The 27,853-nt window shown below is 37.4% G+C and overlaps 1 protein-coding gene across 7 annotated transcripts in view; it reads right to left on the bottom strand.

The window, feature by feature from the left end:
• Window positions 1-27,853, bottom strand: part of LOC139966070 (transcription factor 12-like) — a 139,419-nt gene that overhangs the window by 5,314 nt on the left and 106,252 nt on the right. For 4 of the 7 annotated variants that reach the window (XM_071968726.1, XM_071968727.1, XM_071968728.1 and 1 more), the window contains 7 exons: window positions 18,688-18,766; window positions 15,224-15,294; window positions 14,586-14,789; window positions 10,013-10,094; window positions 2,680-2,938; window positions 1,686-1,912; window positions 35-148 (listed from right to left, as the gene is read on the bottom strand). In XM_071968726.1, the coding sequence (XP_071824827.1) occupies window positions 35-148; window positions 1,686-1,912; window positions 2,680-2,938; window positions 10,013-10,094; window positions 14,586-14,789; window positions 15,224-15,294; window positions 18,688-18,766 (1,036 nt within the window). The remainder of the gene's footprint in view (window positions 1-34; window positions 149-1,685; window positions 1,913-2,679; window positions 2,939-10,012; window positions 10,095-14,585; window positions 14,790-15,223; window positions 15,295-18,687; window positions 18,767-27,853) is intronic. The other 3 variants (XM_071968730.1, XM_071968729.1, XM_071968731.1) reach the window with 3 other exon arrangements.

Raw genomic sequence — 27,853 nt, forward strand, 5'->3', positions numbered from 1 at the left:
TATGGAGACCTAGTTAAGAAGGGGTAGTCTTTACCTAAGTGATCTGCCTGAGGGGGTGGCCCTCCCCCAGAGCTCCCCCTGGCCATGTCCTCCACTTTCTCTTCTTCCCTTCGTTTAAGGCACGCTGCTTTGGGATTCAGGTTCCTCTCTGCCAACAAAAACAAACAGCAATCCGTTTTTTACCCATTTTTCTAATTGTGACATGATGCTGAAATGATGATGCTGAAGTGACATGGTGCTGAAATGAGGTGAACCTACCCAGAAGCAACTGAGCTCTTTTGGCTTTTCCCTAGTACTTCCCCCCCACCCCCACTCCCCTGCCCTTCATCCACCTCCCAACACCAAATAATATGGAAAAGTTTCTAACCACATGCTCTGTATCACTGGCAAGATGCCTGTATCTCACATCTTTAAATCCTGAGTCAAAGAGGAACTGTTCCAAGTTAATTTTAAACTACGGGGGACCGATAAAAAACACCAAAACAAAACAGTTGTTTAGCAGTTACATAAAGACTTTACAAAGATCAACTAATAATTTTCTAATATCTTTAGTGATATATTAAATATTGCTGTCAGTCAACAACAGGTCAACAGTTTTTGATATCTCCCTACTTGTCATGGTCCTTGTTTAAGTCATGAGAAGTTTAAGAGTTTTCTCGTCCTAAATACCTTTAATCTTACCTATGCTTGCTGTGCACAATCATGATTGTTTAAATGCTTTCCAGATGTGTTGACATTAAACAACATTACAGACAGTCTATTGCTTGCACTCACAGCCTGGTGTAGTTTTGTCTTGTGTCGTTACCTCTAACTTGCTGCTCTAGTGTGGTAATCACACTCACAGCCTGGTGTAGTTTTATAATGACTTTTGTCTTGTGTCGTTACCTCTAACTTGCTGCTCCAGTGTGGTAATCACACTCACAGCCTGGTGTAGTTTTACCATAAGTTTTGTCTTGTGTCCTTACCTCTAACTTGCTGCTCTAGTGTGGTAATCACACTCACAGCCTGGTGTAGTTTTACAATGAGTTTCGTCTTGTGTCATTACCTCTAACTTGCTGCTCCAGTGTGGTAATCACACTCACAGCCTGGTGTAGTTTTACAATAAGTTTTGTCTTGTGTCGTTACCTCTAACTTGCTGCTCTAGTGTGGTAATCACACTCACAGCCTGGTGTAGTTTTACAATAAGTTTTGTGTTGTGTCGTTACCTCTAACTTGCTGCTCCAGTGTGGTAATCACACTCACAGCCTGGTGTAGTTTTACAATAAGTTTTGTCTTGTGTCGTTACCTCTAACTTGCTGCTCTAGTGTGGTAATCACACTCACAGCCTGGTGTAGTTTTATAATGACTTTTGTCTTGTGTCATTACCTCTAACTTGCTGCTCTAGTGTGGTAATCACACTCACAGCCTGGTGTAGTTTTACAATGAGTTTCGTCTTGTGTCATTACCTCTAACTTGCTGCTCCAGTGTGGTAATCACACTCACAGCCTGGTGTAGTTTTACAATAAGTTTTGTCTTGTGTCGTTACCTCTAACTTGCTGCTCCAGTGTGGTAATCACACTCACAGCCTGGTGTAGTTTTACAATGAGTTTTGTCTTGTGTCGTTACCTCTAACTTGCTGCTCCAGTGTGGTAATCACACTCACAGCCTGGTGTAGTTTTACAATGAGTTTTGTCTTGTGTCGTTACCTCTAACTTGCTGCTCCAGTGTGGTAATCACACTCACAGCCTGGTGTAGTATACCAAGTTTTGTCTGAGCTTTATCTGACTTCATGTGCAGCATGGTCATCCGTCCAAGTTCCTTAAAGGCCTCGTTGATGTCTCTAACTCGGATTCTTTCCCTGGCATTGTTTGCGTGCCGCCTATCTTTCTCCTTCAAGTGCCTCTCCTCAGGGCTTAACATGTCATCTTCACTACTGTTCAAAATTAAATAAACTTAACTAATTAGGACTGATTGAAACATGATGAATTCAATTATTTCTTTTATATATTTTTGATCTATCTAAAAGGTTCATATTTGGTTGATATCCCTAATATTCTTTATCCTTTTCCCCACCCATCCCCACCCCTATTATTCTATCTTTCCCTCACCCACCACACCTCTATTATTCTATATCCTTTCCCCACCGACCCCCACCCCTAATATTCTATATCCTTTCCCCACCCACCTTACCCCTAATATTCGGTATCCCTTCTTCTACCCACCCCACCCCTAATATTCTAATCCTTCTCCCCACCCATCATTAATATTCTTTATCCTTCCCCCACCCACCCCCACCCCTAATATTCTATATCCTTTCCCCACCCACCTTACCCCTAACATTCTGTATCCCTTCTCCTACCCACCCCACCCCTAATATTCTAATCCTTCTCCCCACCCATCATTAATATTCTTTATCCTTCCCCCATCCACCCCCACCCCTATTATTCTATCCTTTCCCCCACCCACCACACCTCTATTATTCTATATCCTTTCCCCACCCATCCCTTATATTCTATATCCTTTCCCCACCCACCTTACCCCTAATATTCGATATCCTTTTCCTACCCAACCCACCCCTAATATTCTTCTCCTTCCCCCACCCATCATTAATATTCTTTATCCTTTCCCCCACCCACCCCCACCCCTAATATTCTTTTAATTGCTTTTAATTATGACAAGTCTCCTTTTTTGTAATCTCACCCACAGTTAGTCCACTTTTCCTCTAACCTGTATCTCTTCTTCTTCCCACCACCAGATCCTTTTCCGCCTTTCTCTGGATCTCGCTTTTTGCCTTCCACATCACTTAGGTCATCGTCATCTAGAGGACTTTCTGGTTCTTTTGGGGAAGAAGATTCACTGGCTTTAGCCTTTTTGCTTGATCCTTTACTTGACCTACCGGCGGCAGATTTGGGTTCACTTGACGGATCATGGACTGAGCTTCCATCTACTACTGGAACACCTAAAAAAAATCAAACAAATAAAACAATGTGTAAGGTACTAAGCTCAGACACATTCATTACTGGTAAGATGGGAATGAATCAAACCAAAATCTGCAACACTCTGACAGACATACAGACATATAGACAGATAGAATGACATGTTAATAGAGATATACAAATCCACTCAAAGGTAAAGCCATAGATATTGACATACTGAAGTACAAACCTCCACAGATATAACAGATAAAATCATATAGACATAGTGATAGATTTACACACAGACACACTGACTAACAGACATAAAACACACTGACACAGAGGTAAATACATGTATGCAGGCTTTCATTGATCATGTGGCAACCATGAACATCCGTATGTGGTAATTAAACCTTCACAGAATGCAAACTACATATCTCTACTTAATAGTTTACAAATCTTCAACATGAATTCCACATTTTTGTTATGCTCCATTTGTTAAAATTTGTTATATAGAGAGAACAAGTTCTTACCAAATGTAATCATCAATTGTATTTACATTGTTGTGAAACGAAGGAAGCATAACAACCACATTATGAGGGTACTTGAAGAAACCACCTTTATGAGGGTACTTGAAGAAACCACCTTTATGAGGGTACTTGAAGAAACCACCTTTACAAGGGCAGTTGACGAAACCACCTTTATGAGGGTACTTGAAGAAACCACCTTTACGAGGGTACTTGAAGGAACCACCACTACGAGGGCACTTGAAGAAACCACCTTTACGAGGGTACTGGAAGAAACCACCATTACAAGGGTACTTGAAGAAACCACCACTACGAGGGTACTTGAAGAAACCACCATAATTAGAGAGCTTGAAGAAACCACCATTATGAGAGTACTTGAAGAAGTTAATTCAAGTTTGCAGTTGCCTCAACTTGGGCCATCGCCCTTCTGAATATCACTTCCCTATAAGGTATATGAAAGTATCACCAAAGTAAGCATTAACGCTTCCAATACCAAGCCAGTGTTACAATTTTACCCCATTGGTTTTTTTTTTATTATTCCTATTTTAAGCAAGGCCGCAGAAGGTTTAACTTAGTTGAGCATGATACTAAGTATCATTTAGCCTGGTACATGGTACGACTAGGTTGATCGACCGGGAAGAGGTGCCTTGTGGGAGACGGCGGGGCTCCCTCTCCACCCAGCTTGACACCCCTTCTCTCACCGCTAAATTAGTTTACCTTGGTTGTACCTCCCAGCAGGGGACCACGCCCGACTTCCTTGCCCATGTCAGATGAAATTTGACAAGAAACAAATTGACATCAAGAGTTTCCATGCTAAGAGTAGCAGACAAACTAGCAACAAAGATCACAATTATTGACATCTGGTCTAATTCAATCATTATGAATTCAATCCACAGACATGGGATTCTCGTCTTTTATTGTTGCCAGTTTCTAGGACAGAAGGGTCAGAGTCTAGGTCCTGACCAGTTGTTTGACGAATGAGTTATTGACTACAAAAACAACCTAAAGATAGAATTATCAAGTGGTCACTTAAAAGGAATATTTAAATTGTATCAATTTAGCTGGAAGAATGAGAGATAATATTGTCGCAGTTTTCTGCCTAACTTGCAATACTACCACCAATAGAAGTTAGAGGGACTAAAACTATGTAACACTGCTGCACTTCACTGCAGATCTAGGTCCCCATCCCCCCCCCCCCCCCTCCAAACACCCCAAAGTATGATAAATTTTATATAAGAGCAAAACAAAATTGCAGAGAAAGTAGGTTATAAGTTCCCAGTCATTTTACTCTGTTGATTTGACGATATGGAATAAAACACAGAGAAGATGGCATTACTCTGTATTGTACGGCCAGCATCATACACTCAAGTTTGTGCTCATGTATAACTAAACACACAGGTCCAGCTGCTATAATCCAGTAACATAAGTACATAACATACAGTATACTGCTGGCTCTCTTGTTCTATCATGAATAACAATGTTCAAGTTATACTCAAAGTTGTCAAGGTGAAAGGAAAACTATAATCTTCCTGTTTGATTATGATAGTATCAAAGATGACAATGAACTGGGTTCAAAGTAATTATCCATCGTAACATCATCATCAATGGAGTAGTAGTAGTAGTTAGTTGCCAGGCATACTAATAACAGGTGACAGGTGTTAACTATCAGCTGTTTTCTAGGTTAATACACTTTTCAAAGTTCTTCTCACATGACTACAACTTTCAATTAGCAATACATTTTTGTTTCTGCAATTTAATGTGTGAAGGCTTTTTGGGTTAGTTAAGAATCGAAACCAATGGTACTGGTGAACTGATTGAACTCTTATATGCATAGTTCTGTTCCAGGATATATTCTGTGCACTTAACATATAATCGGACCTCAATGAAGGCATACAAAGTACATTCAATAGGACTGGAAACACATACACAACACTGCATAATATTTTCTATTCTTATTGGACAGAAGGTTCCACATGCTGTTCATACCTAACTATCTTTGCATAATGAATTCACTACTATAATATACCAAGGTGGTTGCATACCCTGCCGCCTGTAATCAACAAGTTGGTTGCAGCAAAATGGAAACACTTGGTCTTTAGGGTTAGTAGGTAGACTGTGCAGACTCAGTAGAATCTACAGGGGCCTCTTCAGAAAACAAAACAGGCCCTCCATGGGGCCTGCTATGGGGTATGGGGGATCAGGACTAATGTGACTAAGATGAGATAGAGGCAACCCGACGACGATGATGAAGATGAAGAAAGCTCCCTGCCGCTGGGTCAATTGTATAATTGTTGTCTCCAACTGGTGTGTTACCCAATCTAATCAGTGTAAAGTCCCTCCCAATTATAATCATCTGTATTGCTACTATGGAAACAGGATATGGCAAGTATTAATTGAGCATGATAACTGGTACAATGTGCTCTATGTAGAACATCATTGCCGGGCATGATTGTATTAACAAACACTTAAATCTTCAGACAACGTACAGGAAGGGAAGGAGAATATATCGATGAGCGGAAGGGATGCGGAAGAAACAGATGCCAATATTGTAACATTGATCAGAGAGACTCCTGATAGTTCAGTGACATACATAGTTTACAATGTCAATGGGAGATTTATCCATTGGTGGTGCAATATTTGTGGATGGATTAATAGTTGGTACTAAATAATATTTATTGTTGGTTGTTACAAAGAGAGGAGGGAAACCCATGGTGTTTGAGAATAGATTATCAAGCAAAGACCAAACTACTGACACATTGATAGAATAAATTATTTGGTAAAACCTCAGATTTAGTCTTCAATAATGATTGCTTGCAATCCAGATAGTATTGTACAGTATTAGCACAGTAGAACAGAACTGTGTATAGATAAAGACATCACCAGAACTAAACCAACACACCAATTCCACTTTCACGAGCTATTTATCAGGTAGAGAGAAACCCATAGGGAATCACCTTTGATCTTTAGGGTCATGACCAAAAATTTTGAGCTTAAAGGGATGAAGATCTTGTGAGGTAAACTTCTATCATGAGGATGGGGATGAGGATACTTGTATCATGAGGATGGGGATGAGGATATTTCTATCATGAGGATAAAGGGACTAGGAGGAGGAGGTAGGAGGGGAGGGAAACATTTTATTTGATTTTCTCAAAGCGTTTAGAGCTTATTTCACCCATAATGTTTATTGCTTTCTTCACATAACCAGTCAATAAATATCATCTCCATTTGGACTTAAAAACTGTTTTTTATGTTAAGTTTTTTGGTCAATTTTCAATACCTTTGGCATAAATCCCCACAACAATACAGTTTGGGCATTAATCCCCACAACAATACAGTTTGGGCATAAATCCCCAGAACATTACAGTTTTGCCATAAATCTACACAAAAATACAGTTAATTATAGAATAAGACTGGTAATGTTCTACAAATCATGGAGTTATCATGGAGACAGTCCAAATTTTGAAAACTAAGCAATTTTGCCTGCTGCATAATATATATATATATCACAAACTCTATTGTGAAGATGTTTCTGGGCAATGATATTTGACTATCTGTACATTCATGTAGCTTGTAATCTATGAAGGCTGTCTTACCCTTGATCAATCCCAGTCTTAGTTTTACTCTGAGTACTGATCGGTAGCTTGGCTAAGATTCCAGCTTTTGATGACCTAATGGAAACATTTGGTTTCATTAGAAATTGCTGAGCCCCCACACCCTTCCCCCCCCCCCCAGGTCCTCTTAAACAACCTATGTTATACCTAACCTCAACACAATGTTATAACTTTATTGAAACTTGATAAATATGAAAGGAAACAATCAGCATAATATTTTATGATGTAATAGATTTGTTTTTTTTACTTAGCAGTACTACTTGGCTATATATAGTTGCTTCTGGGCTTTGCAACAGGTTTTGCAATTCATGGGTGGCAAACTACACAAGCCGTGGTAAAGTGTGAAGTTCACAGCAGGTAAAAAAAATAAAATAAAAACAAATCCCTGAAAATGCACAGGAAATTACCCTCCAGCCCATCTGGAATATATTACTCAATAAACTGTTGCTCTCTCGTAGATATTTTTCTCTCGCAAGAATAACACGGTTTGCTTTCATTTCTAGCAATTTAGAAATAACGGCGGGAAAATTTCTATTCACTTTTCTCAGATATCTATGGCGAGTCTTGTTTCAGTTGTCTAGAAATCGCAACATTTTAGTGATAATTAGCGACGTCTAGCTAATCTACAGAAGAAAAACCAATTAATGTTTAAATATGTCCACATGTTACTGCTTTATAATTGAAGATGCTATTACCTTCCTAACATGACAGAGAGCTGGCTTTAATTAACTGGCAAGGTCAGTCTCGTTAATTAATTTCATATCATATGGGAGGATGTTTTTTTTTTTTTGGTGAGCTAAAATCACACAAATCACAGTAACGGTGATCAATATTCATCAATGCTGTGTTTAAATGAGGTTTATTTCTAAGAGATTTATACATCATTAAACATTCATTAAAACAAAAGCTGCATTTTGCATTAACTGTGACAGAAACAGATTGCACTCTACTCCACCATTAAAGGAACAGTAAGGAGGTAGAATGTGACATTATTAGCTTATTATAACAGTGAAACAATATGAAGTACATTATATATTAGGACACAAATTATTTTGTTGGTCTTTCTTTTTCGACTTATTGGTTAATAAGTAAAAAGGAGAAGCCACATTTTGTAACCACGGAGATTGACATGAGTTCAAGCTTGAACTGTGTTCATATACATTTGTACAAAGTATTATAGTTAAGTAACCCTAACATAGATACTAAAAAGTAACATGTTCTCACCCCTGGACCTGCCCATTCTGGTAAATTGACAATATGTTCATATATAAGTATACCTATGGAAAGCAAGCCTAACATGGATACTCAAATGTACCATGTTCTCTCCCAGGTACCTGGCCTTCCTGTATACTGACAATGTGTTCATATATAAGTATACCTATGGAAAGCAAGCCTAACATGGATACTCAAATCTAACATGGATACTCAAATGTAACATGCTCTCTCCCAGGGACCTGGCCTTCTTGTACACTGACAATACGTTCATATATAAGTATACCTATGGAAAGCAAGCCTAACATCGATACTCAAATGTACCATGTTCTCTCCCAGGTACCTGGCCTTCTTGTACACTGACAATACGTTCATATATAAGTATACCTATGGAAAGCAAGCCTAACATGGATACTCAAATCTAACATGGATACTCAAATGTACCATGTTCTCTCCCAGGTACCTGGCCTTCTTGTACACTGACAATACGTTCATATATAAGTATACCTATGGAAAGCAAGCCTAACATGGATACTCAAATCTAACATTGATACTCAAATGTACCATGTTCTCTCCCAGGTACCTGGCCTTCTTGTACACTGACAATACGTTCATATATAAGTATACCTATGGAAAGCAAGCCTAACATGGATACTCAAATCTAACATGGATACTCAAATGTAACATGCTCTCTCCCAGGGACCTGGCCTTCTTGTACACTGACAATACGTTCATATATAAGTATACCTATGGAAAGCAAGCCTAACATCGATACTCAAATGTACCATGTTCTCTCCCAGGTACCTGGCCTTCCTGTATACTGACAATGTGTTCATATATAAGTATACCTATGGAAAGCAAGCCTAACATGGATACTCAAATGTAACATGCTCTCTCCCAGGGACCTGGCCTTCTTGTACACTGACAATACGTTCATATATAAGTATACCTATGGAAAGCAAGCCTAACATCGATACTCAAATGTACCATGTTCTCTCCCAGGTACCTGGCCTTCCTGTATACTGACAATGTGTTCATATATAAGTATACCTATGGAAAGCAAGTCTAACATGGATACTCAAATATAACATGTTCTCACCCCTGGACCTGCCCTTCCTGTATACTGACAATGTGTTCATATATAAGTATCTCTATGGATAGCAAGCCTAACATGGATACTCAAATATAACATGTTCTCTCCCAGGGACCTGGCCTTCCTGTATACTGACAATGTGTTCATATATAAGTATACCTATGGAAAGCAAGCCTAACATCGATACTCAAATGTACCATGTTCTCTCCCAGGTACCTGGCCTTCCTGTATACTGACAATGTGTTCATATATAAGTATACCTATGGAAAGCAAGCCTAACATGGATACTCAAATCTAACATGGATACTCAAATGTACCATGTTCTCTCCCAGGGACCTGGCCTTCCTGTATACTGACAATGTGTTCATATTTAAGTATACCTATGGATACTCAAAACTGTAACAATATTCTTCTTTGCCTTCTTGCATACTGCCCACTGTCATGTTTAATATAGTCTTTCAAACACATGTACAAATTGGAAGAGGTAGAGAACATAGATAATTCCAAATGACATCACCCATAGCCTAATCTGCATGATGTCTAGCCAAGCTGGGGGTCATTTGAGAGACAAATTAGAACAGCAAGATGATGAGGAGGATGACAAGGAGTAAACGATAATGAAGGAAAATGTAACCAGAGAATCGGAAGTGAGTGAATCATACTAGAACTACTCACCAGAATAGCCTGGGTGGGATTGGCTGAGGTCATGTGGGCCACCTACTACACCTCCCACAGAGCCCCTCTCAGGTACTCCAGCCTGCGGAAGAGATGAAGAAAGACGAAGTAGAAACAAATGGAATAATAAGACATCGCTGTGCCGCCATTACAGTACATATCAGCCTGTCAAATCAAAGGAGGAAGGGTGGGGGGGGGGGAAGAATATAACATCAATATTATCATTATCATATAATCAATTGAATTCTTTTCAAATTAATCTGTAGTTTGCATTTCATTGGTATTAGTCCAGGGTGTTTTTTGACCAACATATCAACAATATTAAAATACTGTACCCTGGACTTGGCTTTGACCATCTCTTTTATGGTGTAAACATACACCAGGGTGCTTTTATCCAACATAGCAACATCAACACTGGTAGCAATATGGTGTAAACACACATTAAGTGGTGGTCACCTCTTGTTAGCTATCAGACTGGCCATATCAAGCTTCAGTGTTAAAGGGACACAGTAAAACAGAAGCTACTTTACAATGTTTATTAATTCATATTGAAATCTATCTGCATATTAGTGCTATAATGCAATTTTTCATGTCCAGACCAGCATTTAATGCCAGTAAGCAATACCCTTGGACTGTTACCTGAAAAAAAGGGGGAAAAAAAAGAAAAAAAAAAAAAGAAAAAAAAGACTGACAGACAGATCCATTTTGATTTTCTGGGTTTCCTCACCGAATCATGCATAAACAAATACACAAGACTATAACCTGCTCATCCCGGTTTTACAACAAAGGAAAATAGATTTGTAAAACGTTAATCTAAACCATGTGTTAAAGTCATCCGCCCAGCAAAGTAGTTATTCATCCACTGGTAGAAAGCAAAGGAGCAATGGGGTCATGTGATATCAACTACGGTAAACTTCTAATTCCTTCCAGTCGGCCAGCTTAGTGTAGTCATTCAGCTGTATGAGAGGATTTAAGGATGGTTACTTTTCAGCAGTTAAATGCTTTACCATCATGTCTACCCTGGTGAATGCATCTTTGTCCCTCAGAACATCTATAAATTTGACATGAATGCAATTCTATGAAAATACAAAGATTTTTCTAATCTTTAGTTTGTAGATGAATGATCCTTATAATTAATGATTGTGGGTGATCAGGTCTCTATTCTTTTCTGCCTTGCAGACATACACACAGTACAAGTCACGGTTGTGAACACGTTGAGGAGCATACAGTACCCACCCTTGATATTCGTTAAGGGGACTGAACCACCACAAGATTTAGTGGGAATTGGGAAGGTACGAACACAACTGCTTGCCACCAGAGGAGATAACATCAATATGTATGAGCAGGGAACTGTGAAGTTCCATCTCCCAACGTTATGTATGAGCAGGGAACTGCAAAGTCCTTTCTCCCATCACTACATATGAGCAGGGAACTGCAAAGTCCTATCTCCCATCACTATGTATGAGCAGGGAACTGCAAATTCCTATTTCCCATCAATAGGTATGAGCAGGAACCTGTGAAGTCCTATCTCCGATTCTCAATAAATGTGGATGTGCAATACAAAATAGTAAGCCTTACCCTAAAAGTCTTAACTTGAGGGCTCAACATAACAAATATGGGGTTCGCCTCAGAATATGTAAACTTGATCTCCAAATACAAAACACCAGCCTTGTACAACCATTGAGTATTAATCAGTATAAATTTGTATATAAGTCAGTCCAAAATAAAATGGGTTTCCTATTCAGATCTATGATCCCTGTCCATCTGATTGCCCCATGTTGCATGTCCAGGGCATTATAGCAAGCTTTCAGCTTATTGTCATTTCATATAATTGCTATAATTTTCTGTATTTTTATTGAACAAGCAAACACTGTGCATCTTCGATATAAATCTCTCTTTCCCTCCATGGAAGCTTTCCTGTTCATGATCTTCAGTCAAACCTGTTACACTGTAAAAAATATGAGCATTGGCTAACCAACCCCCCACCCCCACCCTTACCCCTGGCACCATTCTACATACCATTGTGTAACATGCTTTCCACAGTTTAATTATTTCCAAGCTTTAACAGCCAGTTTCTTTAGTGCCATATATTCTTGCTATTTTTTTTTCAATACTATAACTATTATTATTATGATTTTTTTGGTCGTCAATCATTTCCATTGGGTTGTGGGTTCTGAATTAGCCTTTGTCTGCAAGACCTGTTTTCCAATCTTTTGCCAGGAAATATCTGTTGGTAGACCTAGGCAATGACTGCTCCAGTATCATCTGTTAACCTCATCAGCCATCCTCAGTAGCAGCTTCAGGAGAAACTAACCTCTCTACCGAGAATCAAACTATACAGCAGTGCAACTTATAGTTTTCCTGATTATTTTGGCGGAGGGTGATTTCGCTGAGGGTGTTAAAATCCATTGCATTTGCAAAGCTAACTGAGGCACGTTGTCCTAATGACTACGGAATGATGGTATTGAAATCACTGGCATGGGAGACAAGTGATTTCAGGTCACAGGAAATAAAATGAGATAAATTTAGGATATTGGTCTTGTCTCTACCAGCCGGGAATGCCATTTTGGGACGAGATAGATGTAGATGTGCTTACCATATTTTTGGATTTATCATGAACAGAAAAAAAACAATTTTCTATTTTGATTAGTTTGGCATGAGGCATGAACACTAAATGTCATTTAAGCCTAAGACTAATTCCCCCCCCCCCAAAAAAAAAAAAAAACCTCAAGCACAGAACATTAATATTTCCTGTTAATTTTAATCCAGATGTAAGTTTAAGGGTGGCTGACTTCAGGTTCACCTCCTAAAGGGGTTAAAGTTCAGATTGCATAATCCTTCTCATGACACAGATGAGGATGATGAGAAGCAGATACATGATTAAAAGAGCAGGCTCTGTTTGACAAAGGGGAATCAAAAATGACTCTCCCACAATTTATTAAATAGCAAACATTTGAAACAATTTTCAAGTAACCTAAATCACAAACGGAACAAAATTAACGGAAGGTGCCTTACATTCAAAGTGCATGGTACTGGTGGCTACTGTTTGCAATGCGGAATTTCAAAAAGATTATCAACACAAAAACAAGGCTCATATCAAAATGACATTTTTCAGCCAAAAAAATTCAACATCTGTTTTCTGTCCTCATATTTCTGCCAGTGTTGGCTTGGTGACTCTATCAACTCATCTATGTGAAAAGAATGACACAGAGCCTTGCTAACTGGAGAAACACTGAAAAAACAAAGAGTCTCTAAATGGTCTGAGAAGCAGCTACATCTCAAGAAATTACTGTCAAAAGTAGTGGAAATTAAGGCAGCTGAGGATACCCTTTTTGGCAGGACGAATTTGGTGTGACATTCACTTTGCATGCTGATGAATGAAACATCACCCAGATAAGAGGTCAAACAATGACCTACATGTAAACATACAGATAAATATATATATATATATATTTATATATATATATATATATATATATATATATATATATAGAGAGAGTTGTTTGGTTGGCGTCTATCTTGGCGCAGAGTGCTCTATGTCCAGTGGACAGAGCGGGATATATGTTGATACTAGTTGAGACTACTGGAACACTAGTAGTTGTAACTCGGAGTTTCACGCGTTTTAGCGATCGTCAGACAACTCTGACTGTTGTCTGACGATCGCTAAAACGCGTGAAACTCCGAGTTACAACTACTAGTGTTCCACTAGTCTCAACTAGTATCAACATATATACATATATATATATATATATATATAATACACAGGGAGAACAAGAAGCTTGCATAATCACCAACATCACAATCTTTAAGATGTCAGATGTGAGCAAGTGATGATAGGGCTGAGTAAGCTCTATGTGGGATGGAGATGGTTAGAGCAACAAATAGCTCTGTCAACCGATCCCACCTGGAAACATAAACTGAGAAATGATCGAATCCACTAATCCAAAAAGATAATCACATTCAACCCACTAGTAGTTTTTTCTTCCCTTACAAATTTTTCGCGTAGGATACAGTTTCTATAAATACACAAAGAGCTGGGGATATATGTTTGATAGACCTATTTGTAATGTATGTGGTTAAATTGAGCTCTTACAGCTATTTCTTTCAAGGAACAATCAACAATGTCGTGGGAAAAATGCAGACACGCATGACATTTCCCTCTGTCATAACAGTCAGGAGGGGGTAATGTCATGTCATTAATGTCATCAAAGCAAACAATGTCTCCTGAGGATAATCTGGACATTATCTCCCTCTCTCTCCCTTTGGTATAATAATTTCATATTTCATGAGATCCACATTGTTTGGGGAATAACATAACCAGGATGTTATCTTGCTTTATGTATGTATCACTTGCAAACTAATGTTAACATGATGCCATCTTTATATCTTGTAATCAGAATCCTATGCGAGTAATGTGCACAAAATACCATTAGCCATATGCCAATGTTATCTCTTTTGAGAATGTTTAAGTTTGCAAAGATCAGAGGAATAAGTACCATGGTCTTCATATTTGGAGTCCAGAGTTACAGTGGAAAAGGAAACTGTATTACACAGTCCACTTAAATAGACTTACCATATGTGGGTCCATTCCCCCGGAATAGGGGTCACCTGTGGGATACCCTGATGTCATACTGCTGGATACACCTGTGGAATGGTTGGAGTGAGCCATATTGGCCTGGATCATATCCTCTGTAATAGGGCCCATAACAGGTTCACCTTCTGCATGGTTCCTTAAAACATTTATTGCATCATCCAGTCTTTGATTCATACGATTTTGCTGGTGTAAGAGAAAAGAAGAAAAACAAACTTAGAAAAGAACTTGTTTCGATGATACTGTTATCGAGCAAACAATATTGGAAATGTTTGGCATTTTGTTAATAATCAGTTCATTTTTTTTTGGGAAACACATCAAACTAAACCGCAATCATTCTAAAGCAGTTTATTTCTGCCAAACTTCTAACAGTTTTTCAACAAGGACACACGCATAAACACTCAATTCTCATTGTTAATGTTATAAACTTTAAAACAGCTAACAAATCACTAGATTCTTATTCTCTTAAAAGAAATGGTCTAAATGTTTTGCTAACGCTGACATATACAATTCATTACTAAAAGATTAAAACACGGAAATGAAACAAACATATTTCCATTGAATCAGCCGATCATTATCTATCCATCAATCGATCAATCAATCAAGAAGATTGCACTTACTAGGGACCCTAGTGGACTTTCCATGTAAGGTCCTGGTGACGTCTGATTTGAAGACCTCGGCCATGGACCTGCTGAAAGAGAATGAATCCATAACTTGACAGTTGACATTTATATATAATTAACATTTATTAGCTATATTACTTGCTTTGCACATTTACTCAGCAGATTCAGTGCAAACATATAATGCCATGCATTACTTCTTGTACAGTTATCTTTGGCAGATCAAACTGGGAGAAATTGGCCAATGTCTAACAGAACTACCAAAATAAAAGTTATTGAAAGAGATTGGCAACATTATACAGTTTTATGTACATTTTGTATTTGCTTTCTTCCCCTACCCTACCCTCTTCTCCAAACCCTACCCTCCTCCCCACCCCCAGTCTTCTCCACACCCACTTCTCCTACCCCCCTTCCTGTTCATCCGTTGGCCACCATTTATATCACATGACCAAAGTGAACACACAAACAAACAACCAATAAAGAGATCACATGCAGTGCAAAGAATCCCTTTGTTCTTTTCATATCTTTCAATTAGTTCATATCATGCTAACTAATCATGCCAATTATTACAACTCTCTTCTCCTTTCCACAGAAACAAAAGTTTATGACCGCGATAAGGTAGGTTATTGTAGGTCAGAAAACTATGTGCCTGACACAGCCGAGTGAGCCGACGCACCAGAACTATACAAACAGGGGAAGTCGCTTGGACTTGACTAAGAAAACCAGATGTCAGGGTTTAGCAGATTGGCCTTGTAACATCCCTTTATATTCAACCCAGCACCTGTTAATTACATTACCAGGCTAATGTTACAAGTTTGATTAAACGCATCGCATCCTACCTCGGATGATTGAAATAGTAATGAAAACACCAAACTTGACCAAAAGCAATCGATAGTTTCTGACAACAAATAATTTGTTTACTGAAGCCACTTGACTGGTTATCACCTTTTTCCCTTCCAGAAGCGACCCAGAAAGCAAAATCAGATCAGCTAAATATTGATCAATCACTAGAGGCTACCTGGTAATATTATTTAATTTTAAAATGATAAATACTGCAAAAGTCTGTCTTGCACCATTGAGAAGTACTAGTTTAATACAATCAGTGCCATGATCATCAAGGCTAGACTAAAGGGATCCGCTGGAAACTTGAATCTTCGATGATGAATTATTCATATCTTTCTGAGATTTGTTTTTGTCTTTCAAACAAAGGTTGTTTGCGACTTGTTTGTTCTACTTACAGTAATTTGTTTCATACTTTACATTTTCTGATAGCTAGCTTTCAGTAAATCTAACCTTTATTTTAGGTTCCATTTTCAGATCCCATTGAAAACACCAAACTAACCGCATTAGAAAGTTGTGTCTTTTCCTGCATTGTTTTTTTTAATTGGTCTAAAAGTCTCCTCTAAATGTTTTCTATGAAATCAATTTCTTCGATACCGGTATTACAACTCTTTTTTATTGTCTTGAGGAAACGTTTGATGAGTTTAAATTTGACAATATCTGATTTGACATTACTGGTCTTTATGGTCACGCAATTTACCAGAATCCGCCCCAATCGGTACTATTAATTGTCTGTGCGTGGCTGTAGATGTCTCAAACCAGATCGTAAAAGTTCATATAAAAGTTTTAAATGGCATCTTTGACCTAGAAACTCTACTTCACCCTTCCTCTGGCTTTTTGATATCTCACTAAACTACAATAATCAAAATATCCATTCAAACTTGAATGTGTTTTCAGATCAAGTGGCTGCCACATACAAATGATGCCCAAATTTGTTTTTAGTAGAACACCTTGAAATCAATAAAGGATGTGTTACTGCCAATCATGACTGTATCCCCACCATTTACATTCCTCAAAATCAATGACACAGACGTCTTTTCAAAATTGAAACAATACCAGCAAGAACTGAGTACTACTAGTCAATCAACACACAAACTTTCACTTATTTTTTCAGAGATTCTTTTGATAAAGAATTTTTGGAGTTTCAAATATCTGAGAATGAAAACGATAGAATTCTGAGATTTAGATGAGCTATTAATGCTTCCACACCAAGGTAACAAATTTACCATATAAAGGTACCCATGCTTCCATATCAAGGCACCATGGGCATGGGGTTCATATAATGATACCCAGGACTTCATAGGAAAGGCACCAACCGTTCAATATAAAGTCATGTATATACTAACATACATCTATATTAAATACTAACATCCTTAAATTGGTTTTGAAAAACATTGCATGTTTTCATCCAAATCTTCATTTTAAGCCATCTATGGAAAGTTATTGTGCAATGCCTTATTGAACATTCTTGAGACCCTCAACTGATCTTTGAATGATTGCAGAATTCTTTGATATTTTGCATCATGCATTATCATGTGGTTGGAGTTGTAAGAGGCAGAGAGGGTTCCATACAAAGGCATGATGATTGGGGACGTCTCTACCATGATATTCTGCATCATGCATTGTAATGTATTGGTTGGAGTTGCATAAAAAACAAAATTACTGTGAACTGTCTGTAGGGTCCTTGTAATTTATTGTATCTTTTTGACTAAGTAACATAAACTTTGTCTGAACAAGCCACTTGGGGAAAAGTTGACAAAGGAAACCAGAAGCCTACCATTTCCTGTTCTTTTGCTGATTAAATGATATTTGTATCAGGGGTCAATCTTAACCTTGAGCCACAAAAAGAGGAATGGGTTTGCATGTATGGGAAATTGGACTTCAAAATTTATTACTCCATTAATAGAGGTCAGGGCATAAAGTTTATGCCAACGACACAAAACGAGAAATGGACAGATACGGGACCCAAAAAAGGCCTTACATTTGGAGGATTTCTGTCACACTTTCATCCTACTGCTTCCATAACAAAACACTTCATTTCAAACAAGTTTAAAGGAAATTCTTAAAACTTTCCAGGTTTGAGTGAATGCTAATAAATATCTATTAATTGATGTTCCTACTGTACAATAGACCAAGTATACAACAAATTGAATACAGCTGCTTAGTAGTGACATTAGTCCTTCATTGTTTTTGATCTTGAATTGGACAATTGTTTTTGTCATACCATAATAATCACCTTTGCACTGCAGGTCATCATGACCTTTGACCAAGGAAGGTTTGTTTCACCATCTTCAGAAACATGCCTACATTATCAGGGTTTGCATGTGACATGACAAAACTATTCAGCCAGACATTTTACAGTTAACAGAATGATGGAATGAGTTCTTTATTAAACTGCTGCCACCCCCACCCAACGCCCCCCCACACCCCCCAGAATGAGAATAAAGAAGAGAAATCCACAATCCATGAACTGCGATCATCCATTCACATAACTGCAAGGTTGGCAGTAGATTTCTATACTCTAAATAAAATACTAATTGTACAGAGTAAGTGTATGCAGCAGTTTGCCAGTTCTGCCACCTTTGACCTCCTTCATATGATTGTTATGATTAAAGACTATTTACCTGACATAGGTGGAGGTGAGCTGACAGGTGTTGAAGGGCTGGATGTGTAATTACTGTTATTGTGATCCGTTGGATAAATCTGGAAAACCGGGTGGTGGAAGAGAGAAGAGAAGACAATAGTGAGGTTAAACACAGATAATGATGGCTAAAACATTACAACTATAGATGCCAGAGAAAATAATATCAATCATGAATCAGGAAATAGATCATCATACATTCAATAAAAAAAATCAACCATTTTAATTAAAGATTTGCCAAGTAATATCATTCACATAGTGTATGTGCAACAACTTGACCTACAAAATAAAAGTTTTCCCTGAAAGTCATGAATGATGAAAAGAAGGCCTGTTGCTCCATTTACGTATATTGAAGAGTTAACAGTCCTGCTGGATGCATGGGATTCCGATAAACGGTTCTGCATTTTGCTACTTCAACCACAACAGTCAACAAGGTCTTTAGTGTAGCACAATCTAGCAGATCTGTGTTGACATAAATGTTGACATTAAATTACATGAATAAAATAAATCTAAACAGCACTGTGCATTGCTTAGCACAATCAACACTTTATAAATTTGATAAATTCATATTACCAAAATTAGCGACCAGATGCAAGGTCGCTTCTCTGAGGCACATAGAAGAACCCACGGAAGTAACTTTGTTAAACGTTTATTGCAGAAAATTACCAAAAGGAGGGACACCAAAGATTTTATGCACATATGGAATTTCTTTGGTTACATTTAATCAAACCTTAAGCATACCCCTGTATATTACACTTGGTGAGGGTTCAATGCAATGGCTTCCTATAGGCTTAAATTACCTGAAATAGTCTTAAATTAACTGCATTATGACATTTTGTGCTACAGGAATTCTTGTATTTGATTTGTACAGATGGGGGGGGGGAGGGGATGGTGCATGACTTTGTCTAAGTGGTTTAAATGGAACAGACTTTGTGTTGTGGAGTTTTCTCAAAACCCAAATGTGATTTTGTAAAGTTTTACAGAGCTGTTAGTCACTGAACTACTAAATAAGTGCACAGAATATTAGACTTATCACTGTTACTTTGCTAGATCATGAATAATCCCTCTAACAAATTAAGAAATCTATGTGACTAAAAATACTCAGCTGCTAACAATTGCAAGTCATTTATTATTTTGTCCAGTATGGAAAAATTTAATGCCCCATGAATTGTATTCAAAGCTTCACCATTTCATTGCAAACATTTGAATTTTCTGTCGAGTATGTGATACCTTAAAGCGACCTAACCTTACAGATGACATTTTCAGACACATTATTATTGCCTAGACAGTTGTGATACCTGACTGTTACAAGAAAAGTGTTATCCACAATTTGAATTAATCATTTTACTGTAGGCTTCAAATTTAAATACATATAATTTATGATAACAGCAGAACCATGTGATCTCAAAATATTGTGTTTGCTATTCAAAAATTGACATTGCAATCTCCAAAAAATTATGCATGTTTCAAAAGTTAATTGTTGCCCCTTTTGCACTGGTAACCTATTCTGAAGATATCCATTAAATATTCTGAGAAAAACCAAATTGAAATGACTAAATGTGTATTTTTTGTCACACTGTAACCGTGGAATTGCCCATGACAAATAGTGTTTGGGTGAACCTTGTACACATGCACAGTATATGTACTCTGATATTACAACATACACGAAGCTATAAGACAATTGTTTGGATCACTGCAAGTAGGACTGGAAAAAAAAAATAGTAAAATTATTGACAAAGTGATATGAACAATTAGAACTAGATGCTCATGATATCATTGCAGTTTTACTTCACAATAATAATCCAAATTGTATGATTTTTTTTTTAAGAAGGTTAATAACTTCAAAGTTCAATATTAGGAGCTATGTAAAAGTCATGACCTGCATGTAAATTTAATGTTACATGCTAACATTAATATTCTGCTTAGAAGTCATTATGGCAGACATGCAAAGGTTAAATGAGACAGACATACCGTTTCCTAACTAGCCTACTACTGATTCTTACATCATGCAATAATACACTTGATCACAGGAAACCTTCATGTTTAACTACCTCTTAAATTGCTTTTTAACTATTTAATGTGGTTGTTTATATTATAATGACATTAATGTAACTCAAACTATCTATCGTTAAGTTCAAACACAAATATTTAGTGTCAACAAAACCATTGGCTACTCAAATGGTAATCCAGGTTTTTTAATGCTCACAAAAAAACAAAAAAAAAACAAAAAAGATCTTGAGATTGATTTATGTAGGTCTTTTTCTTCTTGATATTGATCGTGAGGAAGGGGCAGGGGGGAGGGGGGTGCATCTATCCCTGCCCTAATAATTTTATCCTATGCACACAGAAACCATACTAATAACACTTTAACCATGAAACTGGGTGGTCAGAGCTAGCACAGTCAGACAAATTAAATCTCAACGTTGACTTCTTCTCGAAAAGCTACATGTAGTCTACTTCCTAGAATTCCAGGCCATAAAACCAGAATTCCAAGATTGAAATTTGGGGTATAGTGTGTAATTCAGCAGTTTAGCAGCAAGCTGGTTATTATCAAATGGTGTGCGTCTGCAAATCTTGACAGATTGATGATTTTAAGACTGCCCCTTGGAAAAATGAGACAGTTCACCAATAGCTTTTAGCTTGTTACTTGAAATCAAGGTTCCTATCGTACTTCTGATGAATATGGATGAAGGGATCTTGTTCATTTCTAGGACATAACGTCGATTAACACAATTTAAGAAAATTAAACAAGTTTTTATCAATGATGTTTAAAGGGATAAAAGAAAATCTTTGCAAAATTGTATGATTGCTTGTTTTACTATTAGTTTTTTCCATCAAAACTGTGTGATCATTTTATATTTAATGACCACTGAACCTAAAGTGTTTAGGGAGCCCAAATACTCTACTAAAAGTAAGCTGATACCTCAAGCTAGAGTTCTTTTTATATGAAAAGAAATCTAAAAATATTGAATTGATATTAGGAAGCCAAATGCTATTCAACATGTATGATACCCAACAGATCTGTGTAGGTAGGTGCATGATACTGAACAGGTGTCAGGTGTGTATATTAATGGTGCTGAGAACACCTGGCATTGTTACAGCTCCTCAGTACGTAAAATATATACAGAATAAACCACTACCAAATTAAAATCCTCGTTCACACTGGTATACACCAGTTGTATTATATATATGCTGGACAAACACTTTCCAACTTTTGTACAGCTTTCACTTTTTGGTAGTTTTTTTCTGTCCAGCTTACAAGAAATGAAGTAACCCAGATGCAATCCCTTACATCTGCAGTATGTTTTCACCTTACAGTTTGAACGAAAAACAAATCCATTATTTTATCCTCTTATGTTAACGCTTTAAAACTGGAAAGATTCCTCCAAAACAGAGACATACTCTAAAATAATTATAGTATGAGGGGAATCTGTCAACGATTATTTGTCCACAGCTTTGTGCCATCAGTTCAAGAAATAGCAGCTCTTGAGGGCGTGATCTTTCTTCTAAATTTACTCTTTTAAGCTAATTTATTACCTTGAATGTCAAGGGTATACTTGTAGGTTTATCATGATAACTATTTTAGTCATAAACAATACATCATCAACAGTGCATCACATTATTCATAACAGCCCTCTCATGTGGAAGAAAATGCAAGAAATAGCTTCTTGGCTCCTGGATTCTAGAAATGTTCTTCTTTTAAATTCTTGCTTTAACTATGACTTTATCAGAAACAAAGTATTGTTTTTCCTTTTACCAAGCCATCAGTCAACATAACATACACACTGTTAAATATGTGCAATGGGAATCAGTGGCTGACTGCGATACTGAATAAAATAAAGGACATCTTAATTTACATATTCAAGCCTTACTGGGATGGGGGTGGGGTGGGGGGGCTGCAACCTGTTTTACTGAAGAATTGAATGCAACACACTCTTGTTGCTTTAGATCATTGCAAATCAGCGGACTATTACAATATTAAATTTAATCTTCATTTACCGATAAAAGCCTACTCTAGAGCCTGAATATCTGGTACACAAACTGGGTGTCCTGACCTGTTTTTGAATTTTTAAAGTTAGTCAAATAAATCCAGAGAAAAGGGTTGCTGACTTTTGTGGAGAGAAACATATAGAGAAGAAAAGTCTTGAAAATAAATTGCTCCAAAGTTGCAAAACATAATTTACCACTTTGCCCCTAAGTATCATCTGTTTATAGCTCCATGGTATCATTAACCATAATAAGTGTTCTCACTGTTAACCCCCTCCCCAGGCCACAACATCAGCCACTGGAAGGTTCCAAAGATGATCAATGTGAATATAACCAAGCCAACTAGTTTGAACACCAGGGGCCTAAATGAACAGATACTGCCTGTACATATTCAAAGGAGAAGCAGGGAGCTGCTACTCTAACGTTAGAGTAGCAGCTCCCTGGGAGAAGCATATAAAAGTAGGATTTTCACATCAATCAGTATAGAATTGTCACCTTAAATGCAACATGAATTTAAGCAGTATTTATTAAAATTCTACATCAAAGGAGTCAAAGACTATTTATTCATCCTTCACAGCTTCCACTTGAACATTACTTATGCCACAACAGTTTATTCAGCTAGCACACAATGATCACAATGCACTTAAGCAAGCACAATGACAGTTTATTCAGCCTGTATAATACATGCATATAGATTGGATGTTATTGCAGGATTAAGTAAGGAGTTAAGAGTGGCAAAAGTCAAAGACACCATTTCCTCACAATTAACGGATCAAATACCATATTCACAAAATGTGGGATTCTTATGCACCATAAAAATATAGCAAGGATTTCAGCTGGGTAACGGGTAATTAACAGCGTACATCTGTGCAATGTGGTCAAAATCTTTAGTAAAGACTTTCAATATTAAAGTTGTCATTGAATGATTCATTTCAGTTGCAACCTCCAATTATCTAATTAGTAATTAGTACTTAAGCTGATCTCTGTTTGAAAGTGCTCTGACACCTGCAGTCCTGCACCTCCTCCAATGTTCACTCCCGCCCCCACCTTTAAAATCAAAGAATTCCCCTTGGACTGAAGTAACTGTTGAAATACTGTCAACAGCCCATTCTTCATTTAAGAAATTAAGTGTCAGATAGAACCCATGTTTGAAAGCAAACCTGGGATACTGTATATCCATGGAAGTGAAAACAGGATTTGACAGATCCACAAATGAAAAGGATTTCAAACATTTGCTAGAAATCAGTACCTACTTTAATGTTTTTATGGCTAAATTTACATGATCAATATTTTTGGTTTTTTGTACCTCGACTAGAAACAGCTCTGTGTACTCAATATATTAGCATATTTCATTGTCTGACATTGGTTATGTTCCTTTCTTGACATTTCTTGATTGATAAAGGTTAAAGAAAAAGGAGATAAGCCCAGAATAACATAAACACATCTTCTGTGCGCAATATGGAACATCCATTCCGCAAGTCACATGTAGTCTCTGGAGGTTTGTGAAAGCTGTCCGTCAATGTTACAGGACATCAACAATAGCTCGGTATATAATATTCAAGACTACATATGCACAGTGCACACAAATATGATCTGTAAGAATTCATTACTATTTAGTATCTTTAAGTATGAGATATGTCGACAAGGCCTCTTGGGATTTCCAATTTTGTATGCAAGTTCTTGTTTCATACACAAACATACTAAAGCATACTGTACAGCACAGTATGTATGCTGATAGGCTTGAATACATACCTTCCCATTCCTAGCTAGTGACCAAAAGGCTGTGCGTTTGTATCCGGGATAGGTAAATGATAATTACCGATTCACAAGTAATCAAAACTATCATTGTATGCTAAAATGCTTACTTTCTTTTAACAAAAACTCATTAATTTTCAAGCCCAATGTTTACCATAGGAAGTCCAGACACCTCACAGTGACCAAGGGAAACGCAACATGACTATAACTAAACCATAATTGTTTATCTATCACACCTATTAATGTTGATTAATAATTGATTAAAATAAAACCATAACAGATTAATAGATCCTATATTTGTACAACTAACATATAAGAGAAACAATTCAGGAAAGAACGTCTGTGTGTAATCGAATGCCTTTCACTGATGTTGGTTCATGCTCAAAAGAGATCACTCATTTTGTTTTAAACAAATAAACCTTAACAAATAAACCTTAACAAGCGAGTAATTAATTAACTGATAACTAATTCCATTCTACAAAACTTTCTCACAGAGTATAATAATTCAATACCTGAATTAAATTTTCGGTAGTTCAGACTTTTTTTCTATAGTCATTTGAACAGGTAAAGTCAGAGGGGTGCCGTACTATCATTTCCCTGTTGAATCGTTCTTTTCCATTCTGCCCAAAACCATCCCCATTCCCCTCCCTCTCATTGCACTTCCAGAAACTTTGGTACTAATATATTAACTACATGGAAATAAGAAATTCGACTATCAGGTTCTTTTTCTGATCCTGATAGATTTGATCTGTTTCTCCCAGCAGGTATGAGTCAGTGGCTCATGTTACTTTGCATGAGAACTGCATTTGATACAGTCATACAACCCTTATCCCAACCAAGAACATCAAGTATGGGTTATACAGCCCCTCCCCCCCCCAGCCCAACCTACCACATTGGGGGACTAGCAATAGTTCCCTCAAAGACATAAATCCCTCAATACATATAAATGCTCTCTCCGTTTGAGTTCAGTGTGGGGGGGGGGGGGGTAACCTGTAGTGTACTGTGTAAATACTTGCATAAATGGTACACAATAATGCCACATTCATAAGAACGGGCCCAAATGTTAGCTAAAAGTATTCAAAAGTACTTTCTGGAGGTTCAGGTTGTCTACTTTTGTGACCATTAGTTTAATTTCTAGCATATATTTGGGGTTACACTGATGACTGTCACCCATACATGTATTATTACATTGAGAAATACAGATATGATTTTAATATGTCATGTAAAGAATGAATATCCAATTCCAGCTACAAATATGACATTAAATTCAATTTTCCCTCATTTGCGACTATTCAACGAACTCTCTGTGCATAAGGACTGAGAGTCCATTTTTGTACCAGTAACGCTAAACAGTACGTCAAAGCATTACGTGGCTACCAAACTTAACGAACAAACTGATCATTTTCCAATCAACTATCAATAATAATAGCTGCAATCCTAGCAAGACAATTTAAATAGTATTTTAATTTGTTTCACAAAATTTCTGACTGGTAATGATTCTTCAAATTTAAAAGAATACAGATCTATGTGAATTAATAACGTGCAGGGAAAATACCCGAATACCGTGAACAAAATAAAATTAATAAAATCACAATTAATATGTCCTGGTTACATACACAGGAATAACTACTATATGATGGTACACTGAGTGAGTATTGCTTAATCTTACCCAAGAGAAATGTGGATGCGCAAAGCTTGGAATGAACATGGTTGGTTGTTGGTACGACCCTACAGTACTGCCTGTCACTGGTACGTACCCAGAATCCATCTGAAGCCTCTCCATACCTCTCATAACCAAAATAACAATTGAACTTTAACCTTTGCAAAAATCAATATATATTCCTTTAATGTTTTAATTGAGTCACCTGGGAATTCTACTAGTTACCACAATGAAGGTTTACACCAGTTTAATTCCCAAACATTTATGTCCACTCCTTTCAAGTTAAGGATAGAATGTGACTTTTGGACAAGTCAATTTACAGAGTTAGAACAATAGTGAAGACTGCAGTTAGGAATTAGTTCACTCAGCCAATGGTACTTGATGTGAAATGTTTCTGATTTCTTTCAATAGTTGAAATGAAACCATTAATATATGAATTCCTCTTGTACTATCTCTATCAAGAGTTGAGTTTCCTCCTTGCAAATATGAATTCCTTCCAGAATGAGCACTGTTACAAACCAAACTAAAACATGTCTCCAGATTATGTGATCAAGAATTACACAAAACCCTCAAGAAAGGTGAAAAAACAAACTTTCCCTTGTAACCTGATCCTTCCAAATCAGGTCTGAGTTTCCCCGTTGGTTAAGTTTGGCTTCAAATTTCACAGGATATTATCTGAATCTTCTAAGTGCACTTGACTCTATATAACATGTTTTTGTTTTTTCCCGTCAAACATAACCAACTTTCTTGCTGCTGCTCATACAGTTCCTTGAATGGTAATATAACTTGAGCTGTGTAGCAGCTAACCAGTAACACTGTGAACACTGCTCCAATAGGTCACTGGCTACACAGTACTGATATTATGTAATCAATGCTATCAAACACACAGTTAACACATGCAGCCTTGCTAAATCCTTCCTACCACACTTCCTGTCAGATAAATCTAAAACCAGAAGAAGTCTCCAAGAATTGTCTTCCAACTCAAGTTTATCTCCATCCACACATCCTTTTTCAAGACAAGAGATACAACAAAGAGACTGATTAGCAAGCAAATAAACAAAGCAAGTAGTTCCTTGATCATAACAATGGTAGAATCCTATTGCCTGCCTGTAGTGTAGTAACTGTCCCACTCATTGCCATGTGTTCTATACTCAGATCCTATGCATACACAGTCAAGTCTGCTTTTCCTCTTTTGCCACACAGGTCAGGGAACCAGCCATAAATCATCAACATACGCTTCTGAGCAGCAAAAAGTCTCTCAGCTCTCTCTCTCTCCAGTCTCCCTGTTGCCAAAATTCCGAGCTGGGACATGCCACTTTCACAGAGGGTTTTGTAGACAAAAGGTTACCCTCGGAAGGTATCTATAAAATGTGTTTTGATGTGTAGCTGGCATGACACACAGCACTATTACAACTACTACTACTGTACACGTTTGGGAGTTTAGCAGGTCCTGTGGTCTATTGCTGATCATGCAGCTGCTCTATAGGGATTACCATGATCATAATTCAATTGCTTCCCCACATGTTCCTCTAACACCAATGTTCCCCCTCTCTCCTCTTCATTGGGTAACATGAAGAACAGGGGTGTCATGCATGACACATCATTGAAGCCAGGCATCTATGTCAGAAGTTGATTTTGACAAAATATTTGGCGATTAATTGAAGAACATGTGTTATGAGACACCATGACTAGATAAATCATTAGTGCTACATGTAAACATGCCACTAAAATAGAATACAAAAATTAT

The sequence above is a fragment of the Apostichopus japonicus genome, chromosome 4 (assembly GCF_037975245.1).
Source record: "Apostichopus japonicus isolate 1M-3 chromosome 4, ASM3797524v1, whole genome shotgun sequence".
Classification (NCBI taxonomy): domain Eukaryota; kingdom Metazoa; phylum Echinodermata; class Holothuroidea; order Aspidochirotida; family Stichopodidae; genus Apostichopus; species Apostichopus japonicus.